The sequence below is a fragment of the Parambassis ranga genome, chromosome 6 (assembly GCF_900634625.1).
Source record: "Parambassis ranga chromosome 6, fParRan2.1, whole genome shotgun sequence".
NCBI classification, from domain to species: Eukaryota; Metazoa; Chordata; class Actinopteri; family Ambassidae; genus Parambassis; species Parambassis ranga.
This window is the reverse complement of record NC_041027.1, coordinates 12114007-12141603: the sequence shown is the minus strand read 5'-3', so window position 1 is coordinate 12141603 and position 27597 is coordinate 12114007. Positions and strand designations below refer to the sequence as shown.

The window sequence follows — 27597 nt, the reverse complement described above, 5'->3', positions numbered from 1 at the left end:
TGTGAGAACCATCAAGGAGAGACATTTAATCTCAGGCTCTGACGGATGCTAAACATTAAAATATTCTGCGGTATTAATCATCAGGATCTAACCCTGTGGGTGCTCTGTTTTGGCTTCCAGACACATTTATGTCTCTGGTTACAGATTTTAAACTCTATTCCAGATTATTTTCTGTACATCATCACTTCAAATGTCTCTGTTAGTTGTCCTCCAATTCTGTTTCTTTTTCCATCTGTTACTTCTTTGTTTTGCTGGCTAGTATGTGAGTGTGTTTTATGAGGTTAAAAGGTCCATACGAAGGGATGTGGTCAGCTCATTTGTCTTCATCCTGATTGGCCAGGGCCCCATCGATCACTGTAGCCTTCCTGGTGCCCCCTAATGTCAAAAGCACCTGAATCACAAACAACATGTCAGAACTGCCACAGGAGAAAAAACTCACTCCTCAACTTTTTCCTGGTTCGATCTTCTGCCCTCCCAAAAGTCCACGAATCCCTTATTTTCCCATCATAACCACCATATAAGGTGCCTGTTATCACCACCTTCCACTGCTGCACTGGCCCGCGCAGGCAATCTTGATAGGAGAGCTTTTCTGGTGGTTTCAGCTGGTGAGTCATTCCGCCTTGATTGCAAACTTTTGCACAAACTTGTGGTGGTCCCCACAATCCTTGTTATAATAAGATAATAAGTGATGGTCAGGCAGCTTGTCAACAGAGTCTATGGTTCAATCACCAGTTCCTCCATATGCCAAAACTCTCCATGGACACTGACTAAGTGTTTGTTCATTCATACTCTGGCAGCTTCAGCAGCTAGGAGATGACATGAAAAAGTAATGATCTCAGTGACAGGCCATGAATACCTGCCGAGCGCCAATAATTAGCCACAAGTACAAAATGTCTGTCAGCACAAATTAAATAATGTCCTCATATTCTCTACATAAACCTCTGACACTCTTAACTGGATTAGAGAAAGTTTCCGTAAAACCTTACCGCACGCTCAACAACTGCTAATCGGGCACATCTGATAATTTATTCAAACTGCTTACACACTCACTGCAGTCATGTATAAATAAGCAATGAATTTAAAAATGTAGGCAGGATGAATAGGTGCAGCAAAGACTTAAAACCTTCATTGATCCTGGCATGGACGGAGTTCACAGACTGCTGGATGCAGTCTCTGCTCACAAAATGAAAAAAGCCGAACAGCGGCACATTACCGAGAATCCTGCCAAGACAGGTCACCGTCTAACTTTGCATGTATTTACCATATATGTACATGATTGTATATATTAAACTGTAAAAAAGATGGAAAATGTTCTGCTTCATCCAATTTCCTCTGGAAGGACTTAAAAGCATATGCTCATTCTTATGCTGCATGTATAACATTATGTGTGAATCAGAGAGGCATAAAGAAATGAACGATTGTTCATGCTGAAAATGTTAAGAAAAAGAGGAGAACTCTAATATGAGTACAAGCTGCCACTGAGTAAGAAATAAAACAAGAGAAAAGACAAAAAGTAGTTAAAGAAAAGGTTGTATCTAGCCTGGCTCAAAACTCACTAAGCTGAGTGAGACTGACTTCAGGGATGAGAGAAAAAGTTCAGCGTTGTATCAAACTTAATTATTACTTTAGTGATTTGAGAATGTTCTCATTCCAGATAAGTTTGCTTTTTTCAGGAAACAAATCAATAAGCTTGGTTGAGGCAGAAAGCTGTACAGTGGAGTTGAATCAGTAAGTAATTGTGAAATATGTCGTTCAACAAGCTTGAATGAGTGTATCTGTCAGTACCTGCATGGGTTTGTCAAACTGTAGCAGGGAAGCTAACTGCTCTCTCTTCCCAGCTGGCCAAACTCTAAAAAAATATTTATTTTTTTCTCCCCAAGGACTTTGAGAACTGTGCATCCTTTTTGACCCTCTCAAGTGCTGCCAGACTCTGTGCACACTTTCGTCCTTCGTTCACCTAAACCAGACTGATTATGTGTGTCTCAAGCTTTCCTAGTGTAACTTAATGCTAGTACTTACTGCACTAATTATGTTCCTCTTAAAACACAATACACTTAACAACACAATATTGTTTGACTGCTCGGTGATGGAGGTGTTCCGGGATCTCACAATCAAACCAATGAAAAAAGACAATTTTGTAGTTTTCATATTTAAAACTTATTACGTTTTCATTTTTTTAGGTTTTCAATTTAATTCTACATATTGAAAAACCTTCATTACACGTTCTAAATTCAGCATCAGATTTAATTCCTCTTGTTGTCCTCTGTGTTATAATTATGGTTGGATTATCTCTGTAAATGGAGCTCGCAAACATTGTCCACAGGGGCGCCACTTTTGTGGTTGGACTTGAAACCAACAACAGGATGTCCTGTCAGCAAATCCTGCTTTTGAGTCAGCATGGACCCAAGGTCATTGTGTTAGACTTCTATCACCTGCAAGGTTTCTAGGTTGCTGTGAAAAATCTGCCCTATATGATGTTAATAAGAGAAGCAGGTTGGAGGTTTTTGACTCGTCCCACTGACAAGAGGGACTGACAATTACATGGAACACAGCACATGGACACATAGACTGATGGCTTTTATTAACAGTAGCAGCATCTCATTTGAAATTCCAGATTAAACAGTGTTTCCATTTTGACATAGCAGCCACACGTTGGAGATTTCACTTTGAGTGATCACTTGATCCTTTTATTTGCTGACTTGAGGTGACACGGCAAGGGCGATGCTATATTTGTATTCCGTCTAAGTGTGTAAACACATCACTAAATTGGAGGATTATAGCACAGTCAACTATTTTAGATAGCAGCAGGAAGGGTTGGAGGTCCATAAGAAAGGGGCAGTGGTAGCATGAGAGGGCGACTGGTAACATGTATAAGTTATAAGGAACATTGATTTAAATCAGCAGTTTGATTAACAAGGAGAGTTTAATCAAATTTTAAAGTACTTTGTTTGAAACGGCCTCAAAAGACTTATGTTGAGTGTTTTTGATTAAACAGCAGTTTGATTAACAAGGAGAGTTAAAAAAAAAAACTGGGGAAATAAAACTGGAAAAACTTTCACAGTTTGTCCAAAATAATCCTAAAATTTGCCTTGAGTTAGAAAAAACTGTTAAGATGCTGGACTGGAAATTTATTGGACTTCTTCAGCAGATGTGCCACTCTCCTCTTTAAAAATTGTTTCCATAGCAACAGACTGTTATACAAAGCAGTGGCTTCAGAAACAACTAATGCTGCTGCTGACCAATCAGAATTATTTGATCATTCAGCTGAAAGTGTTTCTTGCAGCTGTTATTTTTCTACTTCCTTTCCTGCCTCAATCCTTTTTTTGTTTTTTTTGTTCGTTCTCTGCTTTGGATATTGAGCTGAGATGCTTTGGCTGTGAGTAAATCCTGTTCCCAGCAGGTTCCTGTGCGATAAGATTTCATGATTACTCTTACAGCCAACAACATTGTGTAATAATGACACACATCGTTGGTATTTGCTGCTGTTTTTCTTTACACTCTCACCCAGTATAACACATTTATTCCCTCCATGTCCTCCGTTCTTTGCTATCATATTTTCTCATTGATTGTTTGCCTCAAAAGCCAGATGGTATTTGCTTTTTTCAAATGCACCAGTAAACACTTGAAAGCACAGACCAAATGAAATCAATCCATGAATATGAGAAATGAGTTTACATCCTTATCTCTATCTAGTAATGACTTGGTAATAGTAGTAATGGTCTGGTTTAGCGAATTCATGGCTGCGATCCTTGTTTCAGTTTCTTATCTGAGCCTTTACCATGTTTATGTTAAGATAATAACGCGTTCCAGATTATCTCACAAGTGATTAAGGCCCCGTTCACTCTGGAGAAAGTCATTCCAGCTAGAGTAGGATTGAGCCCAGACAGCCTTTAAGCTGGATGCGTTCAGACCTACTTTCAAATCTGGCTAGCACACAGTTGTGTCCGCACTCAATCCGGCTTCATCCAGCGTGTTTGCTGTTCTCCAAACCACTAGGTGGCGCCTCGTAATATGGCTAATAATGTGGCTAGCCGGATTCGCTAGCCACATTTGCGTTCACGCCTGAGCCACATTTGAGCCAATCCTGCTAGATCCACCTCTCGAGGGTGGATCTAGCCGGCTTGAAATCAAACTGGATTCAGCCGGATTGGAGGTGTTCACACTCGGAAAAAAACACATCTGGATTGATCTGGATGCGGCCAAATCCTGCTTAAGCCACATTTTTTTCCCCAGTGTGAACGGGGCCTAAGCATCATACCTTCACTCAGATGAGGATGCTACATTGTAAGATGAGCCTCCTATGAAAACAGGGGAAGACATTTTGTAATGCATTAGAATAATTTTGCCAGTTGTGTAACTACAGTGAAGTACAGCTAAGTGAATCGAAGAAGAGTAACTGTCGTACCCTTCTAACCATCAGTGACGAGAGCTGTAAGAGGAAAATGCGAGGCCGATGTGGTTGTGGCCTTGTTGGATTAGTAGGTGATAAATTACGTGATAAAATGTTCTTTTTCTGAAGTACTGTTTCAATGTTAAATGTAACTTGGCATCCGACTGAATCCTTCTTTCAGGGAATTATCAAGGATTCATGTGTGTATCGCCAGCAAAGCCAAATCATCTACAATCCTCTGCATGCATACAAAAATATGGGGACAACAGTGGCGCAGTGGGATAGCAGGTGACTCCTCCCTAGTCACTGTTGTGTGTTCTTGGGCAAGACACTTCACCCTAGCCTGTGGCGCGCCTTGCTAGTCATTGTATGACACTGCTTGTGCAGCAGCCGTAACGAATTTCCCTCTGGGATTAATACAGTATCTAAAATAAAATAAAAAAAAAAATAAAATAGGAGCAGTGTTTGTCCTCATGCATGTGTGTGTAGGCACCTTTAAACTGTTTAGACAATACGTGCTGTTCCACTAAAAGTTTATATCCTATAGTCCTATTTTTTTGTGTCCACAGACTGTGGGTGGGCGTGAGAGAGAAATCTGTAGTGTTAGATTCTGCTTACATTCTGTCCTGTGAGAACGCACCCAGACATACATTGATTGTATCAGCTTTTTATGGCTGCTACCTGACTGTGATATATGGCACCAGATTAGCCCTGGCAGTTTGCGGATCCCCTCAGCAACCAGCATCACACAAACAAGTGTACTTTTTAGGGTTTAGCTAATGGAAGAAGACCTCTTTGTTCCCATGGCTACCAGGTTGAAATATCCCAGCATCCCTGTTCACTACCTGTTGTTCAGTGGCTGATTGAGTGTTTGGATGGGGAGATGCGGATGTGCAAAAAGAGCAGCAGAGAGAAAGGGAGGTATTGAGTGGGAGAAACATAAAAAGACATTTGAAACAAAAGAACCCAGCGGAGTCCTAATCGGGGAGCACATTAAATAATGCATCTTCCTCATTTAGAACCTTCCTGGTCTCAGATACATGATCAAGTGTTATCCTACAGCCAGTAAAAGTCTGCTGAGGGATGAAGGTATCAGGTCTTAACCCTGTTTGGCCTTAGGGAAGCTGTTACTGCTGAATACAGTAGATTCGGATGAATACTTCTTCTGTGATAAATAATGCATCCGCTCTGACATGATCGTCTTGGACCAGCCTTGCGATTCCTCCCAGATGAGCTGCCAGAAGTGGAAATTGTTCCTACTGGACACTTCTGTAGTAAACTTTACTTTCAAGGACAATATAGACAATCCATTTTTTCATTGTTACAGCAGGGTTAGCACAGGCAGAAGGAATATACAAGTCACAAATCAAGATCGTCAAAATAACTAGTACTGTATTGACTGCGTAAATTCCGACATGCTGTTGCACATGTCAATTTAACTGGCTAAGATTTCAAGCTAATGCTAGTAGCCGTGTTTGCATTTTTGTGGTAATTGAGCAACAGTATAGTGGTGCCTTGTAAATCAAGCAGCAACCACTAGTGTTGAGAAATGCAATGCAGAAGTGTCAAAAACATCAATTCCTCACATGGCCTTTAGGGGGCTGTGTAGAAGTGTAGACGTAGAAGTTATGGGCTACACTGAGGTTCAAAACTATTCTATTCTTTTTTATGGTGCTGCAACTTGCTTTTAGCCTTTATGCTAAGCTAACCAGGAAAATTACAACAATATTGAATTATTTCTTCAAGTGGGCTTCAGTTATAAAGTAGGAAGCAAACAAATATTTTACAAAGAATAAACAGTAGCCAGCAAACAGTATTGCTGTGTGTTCTACAGAATTTTCTGCATCAGGCTCTCTTCAATCCTCCCCGGTTGAGTGAGGAGAGGATGGTATAAATATTTACTGCCAGAGGACAGCGCTGCTGCCCAATCAATCGATTTCAGTTGTTTTAAAAGGTATATCGCTCATTTTACAAGGTCACCATCTGTCCCAAGACACCAGCCTGAATGTAGAAAACTGATGTCTCTGCAGTTTCATTTACTGCTGTTATGAGGCGCAATAATATTTCATATTGATTGACACCGCGCAAATCTTCAACAGTTTCGAGATGAAAGAAAGCAGAAAAAAAAGCAATATCCTGTTGAAATGCTGTATTTCACGTCTCTCTGCAGTATCCTTTTAAGCAAGCCGTATCCTCCTGTCCCTCTCATGAAAACACACAAACATTTCCATTATTAGACGAGGACTCAGGGACACGTTCAATACAGTAGATGTGTATTAAAAGGAATGAGTGCATGGCTGATTTTAATGTCCTGGTGTTGCAAGTGTTTTATTGCCCCTTCGGTTCAGGATGCCAAATTGTGTGCAGATGCCAGACACTTTTGTCCAAGGTCAGAGGATAAGTATTTACAAGCACGGGTGCAGCCGTGGACCTGAGGACTATAAACATACACATCTATTCTTCCCTGACACAGACATTTTTTTTTCTCCCCATCTTGTCCATTCCTTCTTATTTTTTTGTGACACAGGAACATAATTAAAATGAAAGGTCCCATCCCGTCCTGACCCTCTTCATCTTCACTCTCCTCACTCTTATCAGTCTTTTCTGTCACTTTTGCCTTCAGAAGCTGAAAAAAATCCTTTCAGCAGTGGCCACAAAACACCTCCTGGAGTGTTTAAGAGCCTATAGGCATATTGCATGCTGGGTGAGAACCAGGGCTTAAAGTGCTAAAGAAAAGGTTACTGTGGCTCATAGTCTCCATGTCCAGAGGTATAACATATCTCCCTGTGCTGTGCTGTCTAAGCTGGCTGTTCTTGTGGGAGAAAAACCATTAATGAACAAAAATGTGTTTGCTGGTCAGTTCATAATACATTTTTTTTCTGGCTTATTTCTTTTGGGGTTTTTTTTTAATTGAAAAAAAAAATAAAAACTGAAAATTAAAATTGTTAAAATTCTGGCCTTTACAACCCCAAAAACTGTAACAAAGACAAGTACAGTTTGGTAGTAGAAGGGACAAGTAAGTACTGGGACTGGAACTAGGCAATGAATGGAAATATATAATTCATTCAGACAGAATTATACTGCATGATCATTATAAGAAGTGTAAGGATGAAAGAGAAAGTCATTTAGGAGTTCCAAAACTTTGACATCTCGCTTGTCATTTATATCAGCGGTCCCCAACCTTTTTTGCACCACGGACCGGTATCATGTAAAACAATACTTTCACGGACCGGCACAGAAAAAAAAGTGCATAAAGAGACAACTTACTCTTATGCTTAATTAGTGGGAGCCTTTGAGCTTTCTCAGCAATGAGGCGGTCCCATCTAGGGATAATGGGAGACATGACACCCGAAGTGTGTTTCTTATGTCCAGTCCACTCCGTAATTTTGTTTTGGCCGTCATTAATTGCTTCAGTCGTTCTTGTTCATGTTTTCTTCCATGGCTTGTCTTTTAATGCAGGGTGCTCGGTCTCGCAGTTTTGAAGGCTTCGTTGCCTCATTTGCGAGTCTGTCGCCACATCACTCAGAGCGGACTTGGTGTGTGAGAATCACCTGTTGCAATAAATCCGTATTTTAAATAGGACTCCTGATATAGTCTTTTAAATGCGGGTTTCTTTTTCTTTGAAGGGGTAGGCTCCTCTTCTTCTGTCTCCTCGTTAGGCCTTTTCCCCTTTCCGAAGAAGCTCTCCAAAGACGTTTGTTTTTTATTCATTTTTGCTGCTTGTGGGCTTAATTTTGGGGCGCCGTGACCGAGACAAGCGTCTGGGCAGGTGCTTAAAGGCACAGGCGGATGGATCTGATCGATTTATAAATGAAACAGCTTTCAGACTCAGATAATGAATAATATATGTTTTGCTCAGTCTTTCTGTGCGGCCCGGTACCAAATGACCCACGGACCGGTACCGGTCCCCGGCCCGGTGGTTGGGGACCACTGATTTATATGACAAGTATTGCAGCTCTTTTCAAAAATGCATAAATATTTGCAAGCTGAAGCGCTTGGAGTGCTGAAAAAAGAAGAAGCTGCCACTCGCTGTCACTCGCTGGAGTTTCATATCATCACTTCTTAAATGCTTACTTTGCTGAACTCTGCACAAACTGTCATCCTCTCCCAGTTCATCTGGAAACTGGGAAAAAATGCTGAACTATGGGTGTTTCTTATTCAATGATCATAAAGGGGCGTGAGCTGAGAAGCATATGCAATACATCCATGATTCATCAGCCTAAGACCTTTCTAAATGATGCTTTGAACATTAACTCAAACCTCGCTAAGATAAGGGGGTAGCCGATCAATTCTGGTATCTGTATAATCTTGTTGAACAGCAGTGAAGCGCAAGACAAGGCTGCTTATTGATCACAGTAGGGACTCTCCCAGACAACACAGCCTCTGGCTATTACAGGCAAAAGCTTCCTATCGCTGATGAGAGAAGAACAGCAATTCCCATTTCCAATTCCCAAAATGAGCTAAGTCAATGTAATCAGCTTTCAGATATATGGCTGGCAGATCAATAGTCCTTTCAGTGTCATGAGTGAAAGTGAAAGAATTAGTGTTTGCATTTCTGGATGACCTTTACGGAGGTGACCTCTGCGTGATTCTGCCAAGCCACAACAGTCCGACTGCTCTTTCAGTTGGCAGCTGAGGCGGAATCTCTGAGAAAAAAGACGATAACCAAGCTAATGAGTCATCCGTCAATACTTCTGTAACATGCTTTGGCACAGGCAGCTAAAGTAATTAAAAGTTACTCTGCTCTATAAGCACATGATGATCATAGATTGTTTGATCTTTATGGAATTCATGGGACAAGATATGTACATGTCTTGTACATCAATACTTTTGTGTGTAGCATGGTCAATGGAGCAGTCATGCTACACACAAAGTTGAGGGAGGGGTGTGATCTCCGCAGAAGTGGGTGGGTGTTTGGGTGTAATAGTGACGATGCAGCTTCACATCTTTGCCTCTGCCTACAAGATGGCATTGTTTTGTCAGCAGGATATTTTTCCCCACTTTTGTGCAAATGAGGCGCAGCTGTGTCATCCATCTTTATTTACAGTCCATGGTCTAAATATGCATCACAGAGACTCTGCTAAGTCACCCTGATGGTCAAAACACAGTTTCCGCTGTGCAATCACTGCCAGTGCTAAAGTGCCTTGATTTAAACCAGCAAGTGTGGAAACATTAAAACAATATGCAGTATGAGCTTTTAAGTGTAATAAACTGTTTACAGCAACTTGGCAACCTACCAGCTGGAAAATCCTCCCATCCCCTTTACAGCAAGGTGCATGAGAGCACCCAAGGCAGCCATGCTGATGTGTGGATTGGCTTTATATCACACTAATATACATACTGCTGTTAAAGGACCCGAGGACACAAACGGATATAATTTGCTCTTCCTCTGTAATATCTCTCTAATGGATACATGTTCAGCTGTCATAAGGGAAAATCTTTTCTATTATTTTATTCATTGTGGTAGCACCTTCTTCTTTCTTCAACAGGCTGCTTCAGACTCCTTTTCACCTTTAAACCTTTGGAAAATAACTTTAGGAATAAATGAGTTGTTGGAAATCTAGTTAAATAATTTCCCACCTTTATTTTATTGGTTTCCATGCACACAAATTTATTATTACTCAAAGCGGACTTTTGTTAAAAAGAGCCCCCTGACATCGCAGAAGTGCTGCCTAATGCTTTATGCACCTTATGTGGTGACGGCTGTCTGGCAGTAATAGTGTACGCTGATAGCGCTGCAAGTTTAAATCGGCCTGAAAAAGAAAGTAGCCAGAAGATGGAAAAATAAAGGAAGGGATGTGTGTGGAAGGCAGGAGTTTGTTTTACAGGGCTGAGGTTTAATATTCACCACAGCTGCCCTCGCTGCATGTGGAATCTCTCTCTAATTATTTCATACAGGAGGAGTATTCTTCACATGCTGAGGTCTGAAATGTGCTTCTGAAGTGTTTCAGGAAATTAACAGGAGGGGAGAACAACTGAGTACAAGATAGCTTTACAGAAGTGGTTTCTGCATTAAAACATACAAAAACAGAATGACCAACCAGTTAATGGCAGTAAAGTGTTGAGTCCTGCATTGCTGATGCCCTACTCTTCCAACCCACCATCTTTCTTCCCTGCTGCCTTCTGCACATTATAATGCATGTATTTATTTGTTTTGAGTTGGGGCTACACAAATCCTGCTCACAATCTAATTGAGTTTATCCAATGAGTCATTTTTTGAGGATGCTTTTAATAGTTTTAATGTTGATGCTTTACTCCACCTGTCTCTACTAAGCCCCATACACAATACACACATAATAAAAGTCCATATACGAAATAAATAGATATATAAAGCAAAAACAAACACTAAAAATAAACCCTATTACAACCTGCAACAATTTCATACATATATTATATATATTGACATATGTTACGATCTAGGCTCTATAAATATGTATTTCACATATTACAAATCATTTTAAGTGTCACACTACAAAGGTGCAGGGCTTTCTGTTAAATGAAGCCCAGAAATCATGTTGCTAATGCTAAAGAATCATGGAAATTATTGCCCCAGATATGACACATTGTTATAGTTATTCTAATGAAACATATCATTTTCAGTTGCCCAAAATACAGTTGCAAAGTCTGTGATAGGAGGTAGCTTGGTGACAGGCGGCATGGTGGACCTTAACTCAGAGGAGTCTGGTGTTGCTCCCACCCAACGCCATGAGCTGTTGTGTTTTCACTCACAAGTCTTCACCCCATAAAAACGCAGAAATGCAGCCAGAGAAACATGCATTCGATTTTCAAAGACTTTTTTCTGATGAGGAGTCATAACTTAAACGTCACCTAACATATAGATCAATAAGTCAATGTGGCAATATCACTGGTGATATAGGGGGTGATATACATGTCATGTATTTAAATTTAGGGAGGCTAGAATAGAGTCTGAATATTAGCAGGAAAGAAAGAAATCTGAGGCTCTTTGCTCTCTAACCCCGTTGTTTATTTTAACGCCATGCATTAACATCTGTACCTACTATACCCATGAATGAGTCATTCTTTAAGTACCAAGTTCTAAAAACATAGTAATCTGTCTTCTATTTTTGTTGTGGTTATGACAGGTCTGAATGTTTGCCCTTTTCCTTCCTGATAAGCGGAGGAAATGAGTCATCAAAGAATGAAAACAAAAGAGGGAAAAGTGAGTCTTTCACACACACAAATAAACAAACTGCTGCAATCCTCTTGCACAAACGTTGATATATTATTTATCTCCTTTAAAGCGCTTCTTTCAGTGACTTTTAACGGAGGGGATTTTGCTCTCAGCAGTAATCCTCCCGTCTCTTTGGGATGGTTAGAAAAGCAGACTAAAAAGCTGAAGGTTTAAAGCATTTAGCCCCCCTAGTGTCCTATGAAGGGCTGTTAGTCCATCATTTAGGTCTACACAAGCCTGTACATTATAATAACTAATTCCAACAGCTTATTCAGTGAGACATCACCATTTACAGTAGATTAGACATTTTATGCATTAAAATTGTATAAAATTTAAACTTTGTTTTGGTCCCTCTAAACTCTATACATACCAAAATATATAATAAAACACATTACACTTTATTTCTCTATTATCTCTGTGTATTTATGGATAACTGATAACACAGTGTTGCTGATGAGCACCTGTACACTGTTGTGGTGGCGGTGGTGACATATATGGTGTGTGTGTGTGTGCAGTGTGCACAAATAAGTAGCCATATCCTTTGCCCTTGTAAATTATGGTTTGTGTCAGTCAACACATTGTACTCTAAGGCAGATAGCAGTAATATATGACTCACTGCTATTCTCTCTCTCTCTCGCTCTCTCTCTCTCTGCAGGCAGCATGGACACGCACCATGAAGTAACCAAGAATAAAGCACAACCAACACATACTGGTGAATATTGTCTTTCCCTTTTCTGTTGGAGACATAAAGCATGTGTGTTTTCTTAGTGAGTCTAAAGGGATAAAAGGTAAATGCTATCTTTGTTGAATGAGTGTTTGAGAAGAACACGTGTTGTCAGTCAGTTGAATTTGTGTGTAACAGTGTGTGTTGCCAAACATTAGGAAACATTAAGTGTGTGTCCTCCTTTGGCTGTGCTCTTCACCCTTCATTCCCCTCTGCTGATCTGCCACGTATTCGCTCAGCTTCCTCCTCAACATTTACGATGGACATCTAAAACCCATAAATGTATAAGGCAGCCTTAGAGAATGACCCAAACACAAAATAAAAACACACAAAATATTTTTTGCGTCATTAAGAAGTGGGGCTTATGGGGCTAGGACGAGTGACAGAATAAAAAAAAACGTCCTGCAGGTAAAATGTATGGTAAGTGGGTAAGTTTCCACACTGTTCATAGAGAATGAATAATGCAGTTTGTCTTCAATATTAAGTTACAGAAGTTTTTAATAAATGCACATCAAGCCACATTGACACACTGAGCACCAAACAAACTGCTGTCTGATTTGTTTCTGCTCCGTTTTAGTTGAGTTAAAGTCAATGAAAGACATAATAGTCCCAATACAGAGCTTAAAATAAATTGATTTAAACGTCAGATCCCAAAGCAGTTATTAAAGGGTACTCGAAATGTCTTTTGTGCAGTTTGACACACAGTTTTATATACACATTCTTTCATAATTTTAGATTTTATAAAAAGCAATTTCCCAATTGCCTACAGGAGTTCCACATGCTATTGAATATTTAACTATTTACAGCAACTACATAAGTATTCACTGAATTTTTGCCATGTGACTGCTGATCACAGGTGATCAATTATGGGTTCTCAGGTCCACAGAGGTATGGCAAATTTTTTGTTTTTAACAGAATCTTGTTCAAGCAAATGGTCTAGTCTTAAAGTCAGTTTTAATTGAGACGTGCAGAATAAAATATTTAATGGGGTGTCAAGCTTGCATTTGGCCATATTCTGGTGAATATTAATTTCAAACCTGCCAGCAGGTTTTTGGGACTTAAAAGTAAGAAAGAGCTGCTTGTCATTATTTCAATGATGTAAAAGGTCCTACCATTGTTACTTTTTTATTTATATTATACAAAAAAAACACATACATACATGCTAGTTCCTTTTTTTCACATAATAAAGTATACATAGTGGTGATTCTTCTTCCACAATAATCACCCTTTGTCACATGTAAATATTAATACCAGACAGCATAACCAGACAACAACAAAAATCTCATTTCTGGTCCTTCAGAGAAAATTCCCCTTAATACTGTACATAGTTCATTTAGGACAATCAACTTCCTGTCCTGAACCATCACAATTTTCCATGCAATCAAATATGTAATGTTGTTGAACATGTTTCACCAGCTCTCCCACTTCTTCATATGAAAATGAAGAGGCACAGTGTCACATATGGACGTGTTTACACCACATACCAGGAAGCAGGAAGTGTAAACAAACAAGTTCCCAAAGCAGTCATGTAAGCAGGCTTTTCCTCTGTTAGAAAACTCCAACAAAGCTGCCAACTCTAAAGTTTGCACTTGCTGTCAGTGCACATTTGTTGGTTCTGTCAGTCTCAGTACAAATGTTAGTCAGAGAAAGCTGCTCCTACCTCACAAGCTGCTGTTGTGAGCTCGCAGCGAGGCTGTGTGTGTGAGCATGAAGCTCTCGGTGCACTGCTGGCTGCTGGCTGAAGGTGATCTGCGTGGTGAGCGCTGAAAGCGGCTCCTCCGGTTGAAGTAGTTGCCTGCTGTCCATGAGCGTTTGTGCTTCCTCAGGTATTCCTTGTAGTTCTTGGTGAGCAGTGTGTAGAGGAACGGGTTGATGCAGCTGTTGGAATAGGTCAGACACGTGGTCAGGTAGTTGATGTTGCGTTTGGCTTTGGTGGAGAGGGGCAGTGACGGGTGGAACTGGCCCAGCAGCTGCCAGATCCAGAAGGGCAGGAAGCAAGCCCAGAAGAGGAGCACAATGGTGAAGATCAGGTACAGCACCTTCAGGAGCAAGAGCACAAAGAAGGGAGGAGGATTTCACTTCCTGTTATAGGCCAAGTAAAGTTTAATATAGACCCCCAAACGTCACATAAACACAGCTTGTTGCCCAAAACAAAAACTGAGGTGCATTTGTTTTTGCAAGTGTACGAAGCATATATTAACATTAGCAGGACCAAGTGTTAACAAGGCGGAGAAAAAGGTGGATGTTGCCGTCTCTTCTGTGGCCTTTCCACAAGGTAGTCTATAGCCAGTAAAACATGCCAGTAAATATTAGCAAGAAACAATTGAGGCTTTTCAGCGACCCATTAAAAAGCTAGTCATTCTACAGTATTGCCAAAATAATCTGGCATCAATTTTCAGTGAAACAGAAACTCAGATCTGCGCTGTGCAGAACTTTTCTCTGATTACAGCATACTGCTGTTGGGTAGAGTTTCTCTTGTGCTGTGAGACCAAGCCGCAGATTGTAAGGAGGTAATTCACCATGATTGGTGGTTTGGTGTGTATTCTATACGTCCATTAAAATGCCTCCTCTGTTTCACAGCAGCACTCATTTTGCTAGTGTTATGAATTAAGTGTTTCACATTCTGGTGTGGTCTACAGAAGAAAATCCTCTAGCCTCCATTTTTATTAGCGAATTACGTTCTGATCTCTCAGCATTGGCACCAACTTGTTCTTGATGAAAGCCAAGGATGGACTAATAAACCCTGCCTTTGTTACTCCAGTTAGATAACTGCAGGGAGCTCACAGTTAAAGGCTCGTAGGGAAAGAGAGATTTAATTATTTCTACAGTTGCAGGACTTTTGAAACTTGGACATTTCCTCAGAAAAGCCTTTAATTCAGCTGAAAGGCAGCATTCGGCACATGGTTAATCACAGCGATAAGACTAAATGAACCCGTCATAACCCTGCTCTGAAGCAAATGGGTTTTGTCCTAGCATAAGCAGAGAACATGAGTAAAATGGAAAGCCAGCACACGGTGATAACAGAAAGTTTTAAAGCTCCTTGTGATCTTTAATAGATTCTTTATCAGCCAGCATGATGTATTGTTGGACAAAAGCGTTAATACCACAGCTGGAAGAAGCAAGTTAAGACACTCTATGCACCCCATGGCTTCACATATGTGTGAAGGTTTGTACATCATTGTTTAACTTCCTAACTGTTTATCAGGTAGGATCTGGATGGATGGTTCTAGATCTCGCTCCAGCTGAGTAACAGATGGAATGGCAATTAGGGGACATGATGTACTGATTTTGTAAGACATGGTGTAATGCTTTGGTTTGTTCTGTTTGTTATAGAACCTTAGTGATGTCACTTCTTTCACAGCTCTGAGTAATTCTAAGCAGTAATAATATTTTAAAAACTAATTTAAAAACCTAATTTAATTGAAAAAAAAATCAGATTCATCCATAAAAAATGCATCCATGCTGAGAAAAAAGCAGTGGTGCACCAATGGCGTCCTCAGATATTCATTTGGAATTAACAGTCAGGTGGTTGTTATGGTGAATTTATTTAATTAACCAGGTTAATTGACATTATTAGTAATTTTGGAAAGAATGACCTGACTTTTTTTTAGCAGACTGGACTGGGATCAGAAATGTCTCCATAGCAACAGTCTGTTTTTTAGAACCATATAGAATAAGGCCAATAAGAATCAGATTCACCAATAGGAATACTCAACATAGCCATGTAATTAAATGGAAGACAGAGGGACTGGCAAAAGATGTTACCCCTAGATGTAGGGTCATACACTGCTGAGCACATACTGCTATTAACAGGCCAGCATGTGTGAAATAGAATCATGTCACATGAAATACATTAAATTGTGATTCACTGACCTTCTGATTAGGTAGTTTCTTGGTCTGTTTGAAGGTCTCTGTCTGCGAAATCCAGTAAGTGCGTGCAAGCTGGATGTAGAGATAGCCAATGATCAGTCCTGGAGCCACGATGCTAGTGCAAAACAAGAAGGAGATGTAAACCTTGTAGGAGAGCTCTCTCAGAGTGGACTGACACATGGCTTTGGTGCCATTTGTCGTCAGTTGGAGGCTCACAAGCATCGGCAGCGTGAGGATCAGGGAAGCTGCCCAAACCAGCACAGCGATAGCCTTCCGGTAACTTTTAGAGCGTTGGACTGTGTCCAGTGGCCTCAGCACTGCGAAGTAGCGCTCAGTACTCATGATTGTCAGCGTGAAGATGCTGGCGTGCATGGTCAGGAAGTCCATGCTGATCAGAATCCGGCACCCTGCATCCCCAAAGTACCATTCCTTTAGGAAGTGTGTGCACACGATGAAAGGGATGGTGAGTAGATAGAGCAGATCTGCCAGAGCCAGGTTTATGATGTAGATGTACATGGAGGCCGCAGTCCTCATGGAGTGACACATGACCACCAGGGTGTAGATGTTCCCTGAGACTCCGACGAGGCACATGATGGAGAGGATGGTGCCAATGGTAAAAGTCGCAGCTGTGTCCTCGTGCGAGCTGAGAGGGGGGTCGGTGGCATTGGCATCCCTTTCCACCAGGACGCCTACCGGCTCCATGGAGACTGTCGTCATCTCTGGGTAGGAACAGAAATGTATAAAACTTACATATTCAGCTCTTGTTTTATAGTAACCCTTGGACACTTACAGATGTATACTATATTCAGTCATTTATATTCTCTCAGTGACAGATTTAATAGGCTTACTTTCAATGCATAGCTTTTTGTCTGACTTCATCTCTACCAGCCAAAATCGGCACCTCTTGCTGTTTGCATGTTTGCAGAAATGTGACAAACTCACTCAGAGGGAGTAAAAAGGAAATCCCTCATTTTGCTCCTGCATGTTAGTTCATGCCAATTCAATTAACTTTTTTGGAGAAATATAAAACACTGTGAAGTACAGCGTGTCCTGGTAAAGTTTTTTCCCAAATTGGTCATGAAATGAGATGGTGAAATCTGAAAGTGAAGAGTCTGAGTCAAATAATTGCGGTTTGGGGAAGCAACTGAGACAGTGGGAGCAAAATAAACAAGGTGGAAATATTCTGAAGGTGGTAAGCAAGCAAATCCTGATGGAAACAATAGTTATTGGCTGATGTTTGATGTATATTTGATCCAATCTGAATCCCTGTTGGAGCAGCATCATGAACTCCTGGTTAATCCAAATAAGGCAAAGACGTGGAGCTGGAGTGAAGCTGAAATGTCACTCAAAGCAGTCACACCCATTAATAGAGACAACATAGTTTTTGTACCAGGCTTTAAACATGTTTATTTCTGCTGTGAAGTTGGACATTTTAACATGTACGTCTATAAGTATTGACTCACTTTTGGATCCTGTCCCTAGAGGCCATATAGGGAACTGCAGTTTTTGACACATAGCTGCTTGGTCTACCCCTATACCAGCTGTAATATCAATACGTGCAACACTAACGTTTCAGCCCAGCAACAATAATAATTTTTTATGTTTGTTCGTCCTCCTCCTCTTTCTCTTCATTCCTTCTGTCCTGCCTACCTCCTCTTGCCCTCCTTTTTCCAGGAGGGTCCTGCATATGAACTTGGTTCTGTTCCAGGTTTCCTCCTGTAAAAGAGGTTTTTTCCTTTCTAGTGTCGTCATTACTTAACTTAGCTTAATTTTCATAGTATAAGATGCTATATGAATAAAACTGAGTTGAATAAAACTACCTGGTTAGGTTTACACATTTAAAAATAGACTTGTTTTAGCATAAGATAATGGTTTGTGTTAAAACATCTTTTACAAAGGGAAAATTTGACATTCATCAAACAGATGTCTACTGGCTGTTTGATAGTCCTCTTTTTACAATCTCCTGTATAGCGGTGGTGTCTGTGTGGTCCCTTGTTCGTAACAAAAGTGAATATTAAGTTACTCACCTACAAGAGTGATTCAATCAGTGTCATGTGTCCTGTTTACACCTCGTACAAGGCCTCCCTATAAACACACCAATACTCACTGACTGTTAAGCTCTCTCTTAGCCATAAGATTCACAAAAAAACACCAAATTCTGTCTTCCTGGATCCAAGTCTCTAATTACCCCATAGTGTGACAGAGCCAAATGTGTCAGAGTTGAAAGGAATATTTTACGTCACCTTTGGTCCAGACTTAAGCTGAGCAGTCAAGATTTAGACAGAAAGTATCCCTCCCCTGCAACTTAAGTAGTTCCAAAAAGCTCTGGGGGCAGAGATGAAGTCAGACTGGCTTATTATTCCTTTTTTTTAGCATTCTCTAATAGACCTGTCTTGTGAGCAAACCACCCCACCATGCATACATGTACCTCTATCAGGGAACTTGAAGAATAATTCTTACCTGGACTGCCTTTAACACTTAGACGAGGTTTCATCAGCCATGCTCAATCTGCTCCTCCCAACTTCGCACTTGACTGCAAAAATTTCACACTCCATAAAAGATCCCAGGGAGTATCTTTGAGGTGTCAGACAGGTGGAACAAAAAGGGGGGAAAAAAAAATCTGAATCATCCAGGAAATCTTGAGGGGAGGCGGAGGTAATCTATATGAGTCGCCCACTACAACAAAACCTCCTCCATTGTTGACCCTCAGCAGAGCAGATATCCAAAGACTGAAGACAAAGGTGCACTGATAGCAGCTTTAAAAGTTCTCTTACATTGCCTCTACTCTTTGTGCACCTTGGTAGCATCCGAAATAATGCCTGTCAGCTCAGACATCGGTGGCTCAGATGAGAAAATACTGCATCAGTGAAAGACTCATGAGGAGTGAGGATCACATTAAGCTACAGCTGGTTTACGGAGGCTCTCCTCTTTGACTGAGAGTAATAGAGAGTGAGAGAGCCAGAGGTAGAGGAGAGAGAGAGAGAGAGAGAGAGAGGAGAGCGCTGCTTGTGAGGCACTCTGTAGCTTAAAGTGGGAGGGAGAAAACGGGCAACAGAGAGGTATGCAGGAAATGTGTTCTCTCTCTCTCGCTCTCTCTGTCTCTCTCTCTCTCTTGCTTGGTGTGTGTGTGTGTGTGTGTGTGTGTGTGTGTAACCCCTGTGCCATCTATTTCCATGCGACGCAGGGCGTGTGCCACAAACTGGGACTTGAGTCACATTGCACACTGACAGAAACACACACAGAAAATAAATCAATATGTAAAAAGACAGCCAACAAAAGGCCATTGGTCCCAGTGAGGGATATCAGTGTTCATTATTTTAAATGCATAGTGCCAGGGTCAATGTCACCTACTGCTGCAGCAATTCTCTCAAGCACAGTCATCAAACATCATGGCTGCAAGGGGGGAGGCAGATCCAAGCTGACCATTGTCTTTGTGGGCCCTCTGTTTCTGCTACAGGCAGCAAAAGGTCTGTGCATTAATAAAAACTAGATGCTAAAGAGGAGAATTTCCAGCCGGTGCTGATGCTGTCTGACCTAAAAGAGCAACTGAAACATCAGTGTGGAAAAGTGTGTAATGATCACAAATGGTGTCTTTATAGGTAGGTTTGAATTTAGGAACAGGAAAAGACATCAAAAGAAAAAAAGTGTTTACTCTCGCATTTTGACCCATTTAGTCCTAGAACTTGTTTAGAAGATCCCATTCTTTCAAAGAAACACTGTAACTGCACACACAAGTCTGCCCCCAATACATAATTTCTTCAAATCAACAAGAGCTTACAGAGGATTTCCGATTTGCATCGCCAGCTGTCATAGAGCTCTGCTGCTGTCAGTAAGCAAAGCATCACCATCAATGGTGCACAATGAGGATCGGGATGCACCCAAACTCTCCACTAAGACTTTAACAGCAGAAATAAACATGTTTACAGCCTGTGACTTTGACTAAGACTCACGTTGCAGCCTTCCTGCTTCCACCTCAGCTTCACCTTTTTCTCTGCATTTGGATTAACTGTGAGTGAAGACACTCAAATGATGCAAACATGGTGGCCATGTGGTCACACAGGTTCAAAACCAACACATGTGCATGAAAAACCACCACATGTGGTGAATCATTCATTAGGCAGATGCAACAATGTGGTTAAAATTATACTAATGGAACAAATGATTATCAGCATTATCCAGACACGGACAGACCAACAGCCAGAAAAGTCCAAATAAGCAGGTGCCCCTGACACCCCAAGCTGGTTTGTTACCTTTTGTTTTTAAGATGTTTTTGATCATCTTAAAACACACAAATTCATAACATTCACATATTTTACAAGGGCTATGGCTCCCATTGTGCAGTTATTATTTTCATCTACAACAGGGACGGACCCCTATGAACAGTAGTCTTTTATTCCCCCCAAAAGCTGTGATGAGACCAAAAAACAAACTATTAAAATGTTTATCCAAATCGTTATCATTACCCAAACATGGCCAAACTGTGAGTAATGGATCTGGACAAATCCTGGTGGCTAACGTGAAGTTTATTTAATGATAGGCAGCTTTCTGGTTTTGTGCTTTTAGGTCTAATGTTAAGTTTACATATATATGTAAAAGTGCAGTTTCGTTTTCACAGCAGACAAGTACCAAAAAACAACAGAATAACAGCAGAACTCAGGTTAAATGAATGCCCTGATTAGATGGTAATGTGAACAGTGAGCAGCTCACAATTAACCTGAAGTGAAATCAGATTTAACCCCCTCTGCTCAGCGCTGGCCTCCAGGCGGCCTGATTTTCTGCAGAAACAAACCCCTTTCTGCTGCGACGTTTATAGCTGTAACCTTTTCACCTCACAAAACAGAATTCCTGTCGAAACAATGCAGCCCCAGTCAATATATTCTCCCTCTCAACAAGCCCATAAACACTTTTCACGTATGTAATATTCATGAAAACGCATATTGGGATGCACGAGAGACGCACAAATCCTTCTGACAGCGTGCGTTTGCTTTTTATGATGAAATTAAATGTCAAAGACGCCCTATCAAGCGTGGAGCAGGTGTAAGCAGATGTAAACATGTCAGTTGAAGAGCAAGCTGCCTCTTCTCTGCATGCTTTACAAACCATTGGAAATAAATGATTGGCTCTTATGCAATAGGAATGTGTGTGTGGGTACACATGGAATGTAACTGGAGTTTACAAAGGTTGTCCGCAGGATCTTATCTCAGCAGGGGTCGTCTTGCTTCTGTATGTGTGTGTGATCAGAGGTCACTCTCGTTAAAATTAGAGGCTATCTGTAAAAGGGTTAAAGAGGCACTGATGACTTCTATTACACTCATATAAGGACTGACGGTGCAGTGAATGGTGCAGCCAAACTGCCTGGTGCAGATTCTGTAATAGACTTTACAGGGTGACGCTGTGTCAGTCTCATTAGCTGCTTCACACTCACTCAAGGACAAAGAAAATTTAGAAAAAGTATCTTAGAAACTGCAGGCTCTGACACACAGACGTGTGTGTGTGTGCATGTATTAGTGTATTTGTTTGAGGAGGCATCAGAGAATCTCACACTTTATCATATTAGCCTTAAAATCTGCAGTAAATAATTTAACCCGTTGCATAAATGCATCTTCAAAGTGCACTCACTGACGACTTGTGTGTGTGTGTGATGAGGTGTGCATGGTTGCCACTTGATGTCATATCATATATATGGCTCATATATGAGCATGCAAAATGCATCCTGTCTGCTCTTTATTTGTATTGCACATGGGAAGATGAAGTTTGTCCGCGCAGGCAGACGGAGAAGAAGGAGAGGAGATGAAATTATACAAGAGCAGGGGAATACAAATAAGGCAGAGTTCAGAATGGATGCTCATCAAAGAGGCTTTTAAAAAAACACAGCTTGGGGTGTAACTAAAGCCCCAAACTGAAAGCAAGGACGACACCAGGAGCAGAGAAAGAGAGGGAGGGAGAGAGGAGGAGGAGGAGCAGGTTATTGGTTTGATACATGTGGTATGTAGAACAGAAAGGTTAAAGAGGGGCTGATGTTTCCTTAAGGCTTTATCACTCTGAATATTGTTGATTTAATGTTAATGAAAGCAAATTAAAAATACAATAAAAACAGTGAATATTTTTCATCATGTGAACATCAAGATCTAATTAATAATTTGAAGAATTTTCAAGAATAAGATTGAGAGAAACACACACACACTTTACATCCTGGTTGGAGGTAGAATGCAACAAAGGCTCTTTGATTGACAGGAGACTACACATTACTATGCAGACCATGATTAAAAGCTTCTTTGTCCCTCTTCCTGTCTGCCAGAATTCATTTGTTGCATTATCAATGAATTGCGGCATAAAAACAATATAAAACATATTATTTTATTGTTGCACCTACAGTATTAATGTAGGAAAAAAACAATATGAAATAATAACAACAAGAAGGCCATCTAAATAAAATGTGTCTGGGGAATGTTTAAAAAAATACAAATGTGGGCGATTTGGTTAAAGTGTTTCTTTCTTCTCTACTAGAGTCAGAGTCAGTTTTTTCAGTTTTTGTGGGATCAGAAAACAAAGTCATTACCCAGGCATTCAGGAATGGAACAAAAATGATGTACTGTTAAATGGGATTAGTGTTACTCTGGGACCTCAGGTGATTTAAAAATTACCCTCCCACATCTCTGTTTTAGCGTGGTGCATTCACAGTCTGTGTTTGAGTCGGATTTACTGGCATCATCCAGCACACCTGGTTATACGACATCGATCCTCATTGGCGTTATTTTGGAAACGTATGCTCGCTAGCTGGATGTAGCTTAACTGTCAATACTCCGCTACAAAATAAATACAGACAACCATGTGTGCCTTAATGCACGCTGCCATGGATGTCATCCGTCTCATCGTCCTTTCAGATTTAGCTATTCGGATTTCGATTTTCAGCTCGTATTTCTTCGACATGAAGACGCGGAAGAAAGAAAAACTAGGGAAATGTTGGAACTGGCAGCGTCACGCACCCTTCAGTGCTACTCTGTGCAAAGTGTTGTGATAAATCAGTGCGCCAATAGCGCCGCGGCGGTCCTACTTTCTCTGTTGCCAAATGAGGCTTTCTTCCAGTGTATAATAAAGCCAACTGCTTCATTATGGGATCTGACTGATTGGCCACATCAAAGCTGCTTTCGGCACAAAAGGAGCGAAGAGGAGGAGGAGGAGAAGGACGAGAACGCCAGAGAAAAATGAGGGCTGGAGTTGCACAAGGGTTACTTTTGCCAGCTAAAGACAGACCTCACAGTTCATTCATTACTCTGACAGACAATCGCTGTCAGTCCTCCTACATAGTGAGATAGATCCGTGTCTCTGCACGCACACACACGTATAAACGCAGAGCTCTCGGCTCATTGTGAATGTATAAATCATTCTTCAGGGGTTGGGAAGGGATTGCACAGCCGATTGTTTTGTTCTCTGGTGGGTTTGGAGGCACATCTGCAGCCCATCACAACACAATTCATTTCTCCTCTTTAGAAAGCAGGACGGTGGGAAGCTCACACTGAAATGAGAAGCCAGGAAAAGTCATAATGCAAGTGCAGGTACGTAGAGTCATCTCTCTCTTTCCCTCTTTCTTCATTTATCTGATCATGGCTTGTACCATCAGATACTTGCCAGAACCAATTCAGAGATGATCTGGGCATCTTTTTTAAACCCACAAACAATCCCCGCGGCCTTTGTCCAATCCTGCCACATTTAGAGATCAGAGACGAGACATGGTTAGAAATAAAGACAGCAGCGGCAGATACAGAGCTGCAGTTTGTCAGAGTAAAAGTGGACACAGAGTGATGAGATTTGAAAAAAAATCGAATCATTAAAGCCTTAACAGCGACATGGCCGTCTGATCTGTTATTGTTTTGTTTTTGTTTTTTTAAAAAAAATCTATTTGTTCCGGTAAAGAACAGAGGCCACGAGGGTGAGATAAAGATTGATTTTCGTGATCTGCTGATCTGCCTTCTTTCAAGATAGGAGCCTTATTACTCTGCAGTAAAACATGAAAGTAAACTTATTTCAGTACACAGTGGACACGCATGCATGTGGGGCTGAAAGACCAAATTGGAAGATTTAAACATAAAGATATAAAAAAATGAAATTCAGGAAGTGATAAAATGTTTTTAATAATGAAAAATCGAGATATCTATTGTACATAACTCACTTTTCTCTTTCTCACAGGCTGCTGTATTGATCATGTGATGGTGCATCTGCATATGGATACACCTGATCATGTATCCGTCATGGTTGTTACTGTACTTAAGTATTTTTTATGCATTTCTACTTAGTAAAAATAATAGTGCATACTTTATACTTTTACTCCATTACATGTTGCAGCTGTTACCTGTACTTTCTCCTCCACTACATTTCTACAGTGTCTGTAGTTACTTGTTCCATGTGATGAACACAGTGCTGGACTGATGTGAGGTCAGACTCTGCATGGAGGTGGTGTCACGCTGCAGCTGTGTTTCTATAATGAGCCTCAGTCATGATGCCGGTGCTCTGGCTCAGTTAGCTAACTAGTTAGTTGCTGTCTGCTAACACAGGTCCATCCATTAATGTCTGATTAACATGAATCATAACATGAATCTACAGCAGGAACACTGACACAGTAAACATGCAAACAATGCCTGTTTGTTATTAGCAGCCTCTCTGTTCACTTGATGCCCACAGCCTGCCTCATGACACACAGACCTGTCCATAGCTGCTTCTGGACTGAACATGTACATTAACTACACATGGTCCATTAATTTAAGATGATTTCTTTGATTATTTCAACCTGTTCAGATCCTTTGCAATGGAAATCAATCATATATATTCGGTGTGTGAGTACTTTTACTTTTAATACTTTAAGTACGTACATTTAAAAGTACTTAAGACTTTTACTTAAGTAGGATTGTTGATGCAGCACTTCTACTTTTACTTGAGTATATTTTGCTGGGTAATTGTACTTTTAATTAAGTACCAAGCTTCAGTACTTCCTCCTCCACTGGTCGTCATGCACTGCCCCTACAGAATTCCTTCCTGATTTGATGCTGAGAAAAATACGTTTAATCTGAGGATTTCACTTGTGACTCAACTTTGTAGAGTTATTGAAAAGATACAAAAAAAAAAAAAACAACTTGAGGTCGATTGCTTTGAAATCAGGAAAAGCAGCAGCAGCAGAGGAGTTGGCTGGGATCCATTGTTCTGGAATCATTGACTTTCACCACTAATGGACACAAACCGCAGTGTGGAATCCACTTGATGAGTTAAAGTGGCCCACAGGGTGGCTGTCTGCGTGAGATGTTAGCGATTTGAATCTGATGTCAAGCAGGGATTACATTACACGCTGTGGCTCATGTGTTTGTAGGGTCAAACCATTCCCTTGTGATGACCACAATTGGATTGGAATAATACACAAGCAGCGCTGTAACCTCCATGTGTGAGCGTGTGTGCCTTCAGTCAAAACAGTGTGATGTAAAAAGCCTGGTATTTTCCTTTTTAGCTTTTCATTTCCTCTGTCTCTCATCTCTTGACAGACACACTTGAATCACGAGGACATCCTGAGGGTCGAGGATGGAAGAAATAGGTTCTTCGTGGTAAAAACAAACCAAACAAACAAGCCGCTAGCATAACCGAACCAAACCAAAACAAGATCTTCTTGTGGAGGATTAAAGCACAGACAGTCTGCAGACACTCAGTACTGCCCAAAATCTGTCAACGGGAATCGTACCTGCCAGTACGACTGCCTTTAGGTGCTGCATTACAAACCTGGAATCTAAAATATTATTTTTCTCATAACATGATGTCATAATGGAAATATACATATATTAGTCTATATAGGGAGAATGCAGGAAACAGTGTGTTTATCCTTCACTGTCTATCACAAAGAAAATACATTAATAAGTAGGGATGTCCCGATCAGGTTTTTTTGCCCTCGAGTCCGAGTCTGAGTCATTTGATTTTGAGTATCTGCCGATACCAAGTCCCGATCCGATACTTTCAGGATTCTCTATAAAGGCACTCATTGCAGCAAAACGTGTGTGTGTGTGTGTGTGTGTGTCGCGCTACCGCCACACTGAGAGATTTCACACACGCATCGAAGTCTCGAACCCAGGACCTCTCGCGCCAAAAGCAGCTGTCATACCCCTACACTACAGGACACAGAACCACCCTGCATAGAAGGCATTAACTTTGACAGCCCTGATAAATATATATCCGAGTCCTGATCGGGAGATAATGTCCGATTCCGATCGAGTCTGAAATCACGTAATCGGGCCCAATTTCCGATCACGTGATCGGATCGGGACATCCCTAATAATAAGCATCTTTTTTAACAAGTAGCAGTTGGCATGCCTGATACTAGTTAGCATAGCACATCCCCTGTGGTTTGCCAAGGTTACATTAAGATCAGCAAGATGGATTAGTGTTTGTAAACAACAAGGCTCCAGATTAATTATAAGGAAAATTCTCATGGTCTTTTATTTAATTAATATTGCTTGAATGCATGTAGCACCACATTTGCTTTAAAGCCTTCACTTAAGCCTCCTAAAACGGAGCTTTCGCCGGCGACAGAAATTGACATGCGTTGTTTAAAACTACCGTAGCTCTGGTTATGTTCGCACTATTGAAAAAATCTCAAAGGATTCTGAAAGCTAAGAAACGGCTCTTTTGATCGTTATTACATTAATTACGGTAATGACCACATTGCGTGTTTGCCAGGGACGGGAGTTTTGTGGAGCATAGGAGAGTTGATGTAAAATAGTTTGAGGTTTATTTTTGTAATCTCTTGTTGTCTTGTTGCTGCACATTTATAGTTGTTCAGAAACAGAAAATTTTTTGAATTTTGTTTTTGCTTTTCTTGTTATTACACATTGTTCTGAGCATTTATAACATAATGGCAAATATGTGCCAGCTTTTTCAAAGTTCTATTTCATCTGTCAAAAAAACTGGTAAAATAATTTATACAAAGAACATTTTCTGACAGAATCATTAAAAAATTATGGTAGTGAAAGGGTTAACCAGCTTAAAATGTCCCTATGGTTCCCAGAGGATATACCCCTTGATGTGCTACAATATTGTGTACATATTTGATATTAGCATACCATCACTGGACATTTTTATCATGCTGCCTTTAGCTCCTAGCAGAAAAGTTTGATCAGCTCAACCAATTTTTTTTTTTTGTGTTAGTGAAAGTAAAACGTTTTATACCACCGCAGGTTGCAAAGAATGCTAATACATACACAGCCTGCACGTAGACCAGCATGTGTTTTCAAGCATTGTTGGATTCCACAATGGAAAATAAGAATTCCCATCAGTTACAACACACTGTCTTCTAACTAGGTAGCAAGACCAAAATACACCAATTAAAATGTGTTTTTTTTTCTTCTTCTTCTTCTCTTCACAGGAACTCAGCATGGGAGCACAGTGGGT

At 40.6% G+C, this 27597-nt stretch overlaps 1 protein-coding gene and 1 long non-coding RNA gene across 4 annotated transcripts in view; one reads left to right on the top strand and one right to left on the bottom strand.

Moving 5' to 3' along the window:
• Positions 1–19189, bottom strand: part of uts2r (urotensin 2 receptor) — a 34855-nt gene extending 15666 nt beyond the window's left edge. Inside the window, exons 1-3 of one of the 2 annotated variants that reach the window (XM_028408626.1) lie at positions 18637–19189; positions 16180–16895; positions 13967–14345 (exon numbers count right to left, since the gene is read on the bottom strand). In XM_028408626.1, the coding sequence (XP_028264427.1) occupies positions 13968–14345; positions 16180–16895; positions 18637–18670 (1128 nt within the window). In that variant the 5' untranslated portion in view covers positions 18671–19189 and the 3' untranslated portion in view covers position 13967. Of the gene's footprint in view, positions 1–13172; positions 14346–16179; positions 16896–18636 lie in introns of those variants that run through there. The other variant, XM_028408627.1, reaches the window with a different exon arrangement.
• The window catches only part of LOC114437753 (uncharacterized), a 40068-nt gene extending 15638 nt beyond the window's left edge, over positions 1–24430 (top strand). Inside the window, exons 2-5 of one of the 2 annotated variants that reach the window (XR_003670934.1) lie at positions 11494–11570; positions 12238–12294; positions 23668–23732; positions 24364–24430. This is a non-coding gene — a long non-coding RNA (uncharacterized LOC114437753). Of the gene's footprint in view, positions 1–11493; positions 11571–12237; positions 12295–23667; positions 23745–24363 lie in introns of those variants that run through there. The other variant, XR_003670933.1, reaches the window with a different exon arrangement.
• The last annotated feature ends 3167 nt before the right edge of the window (positions 24431–27597 follow it).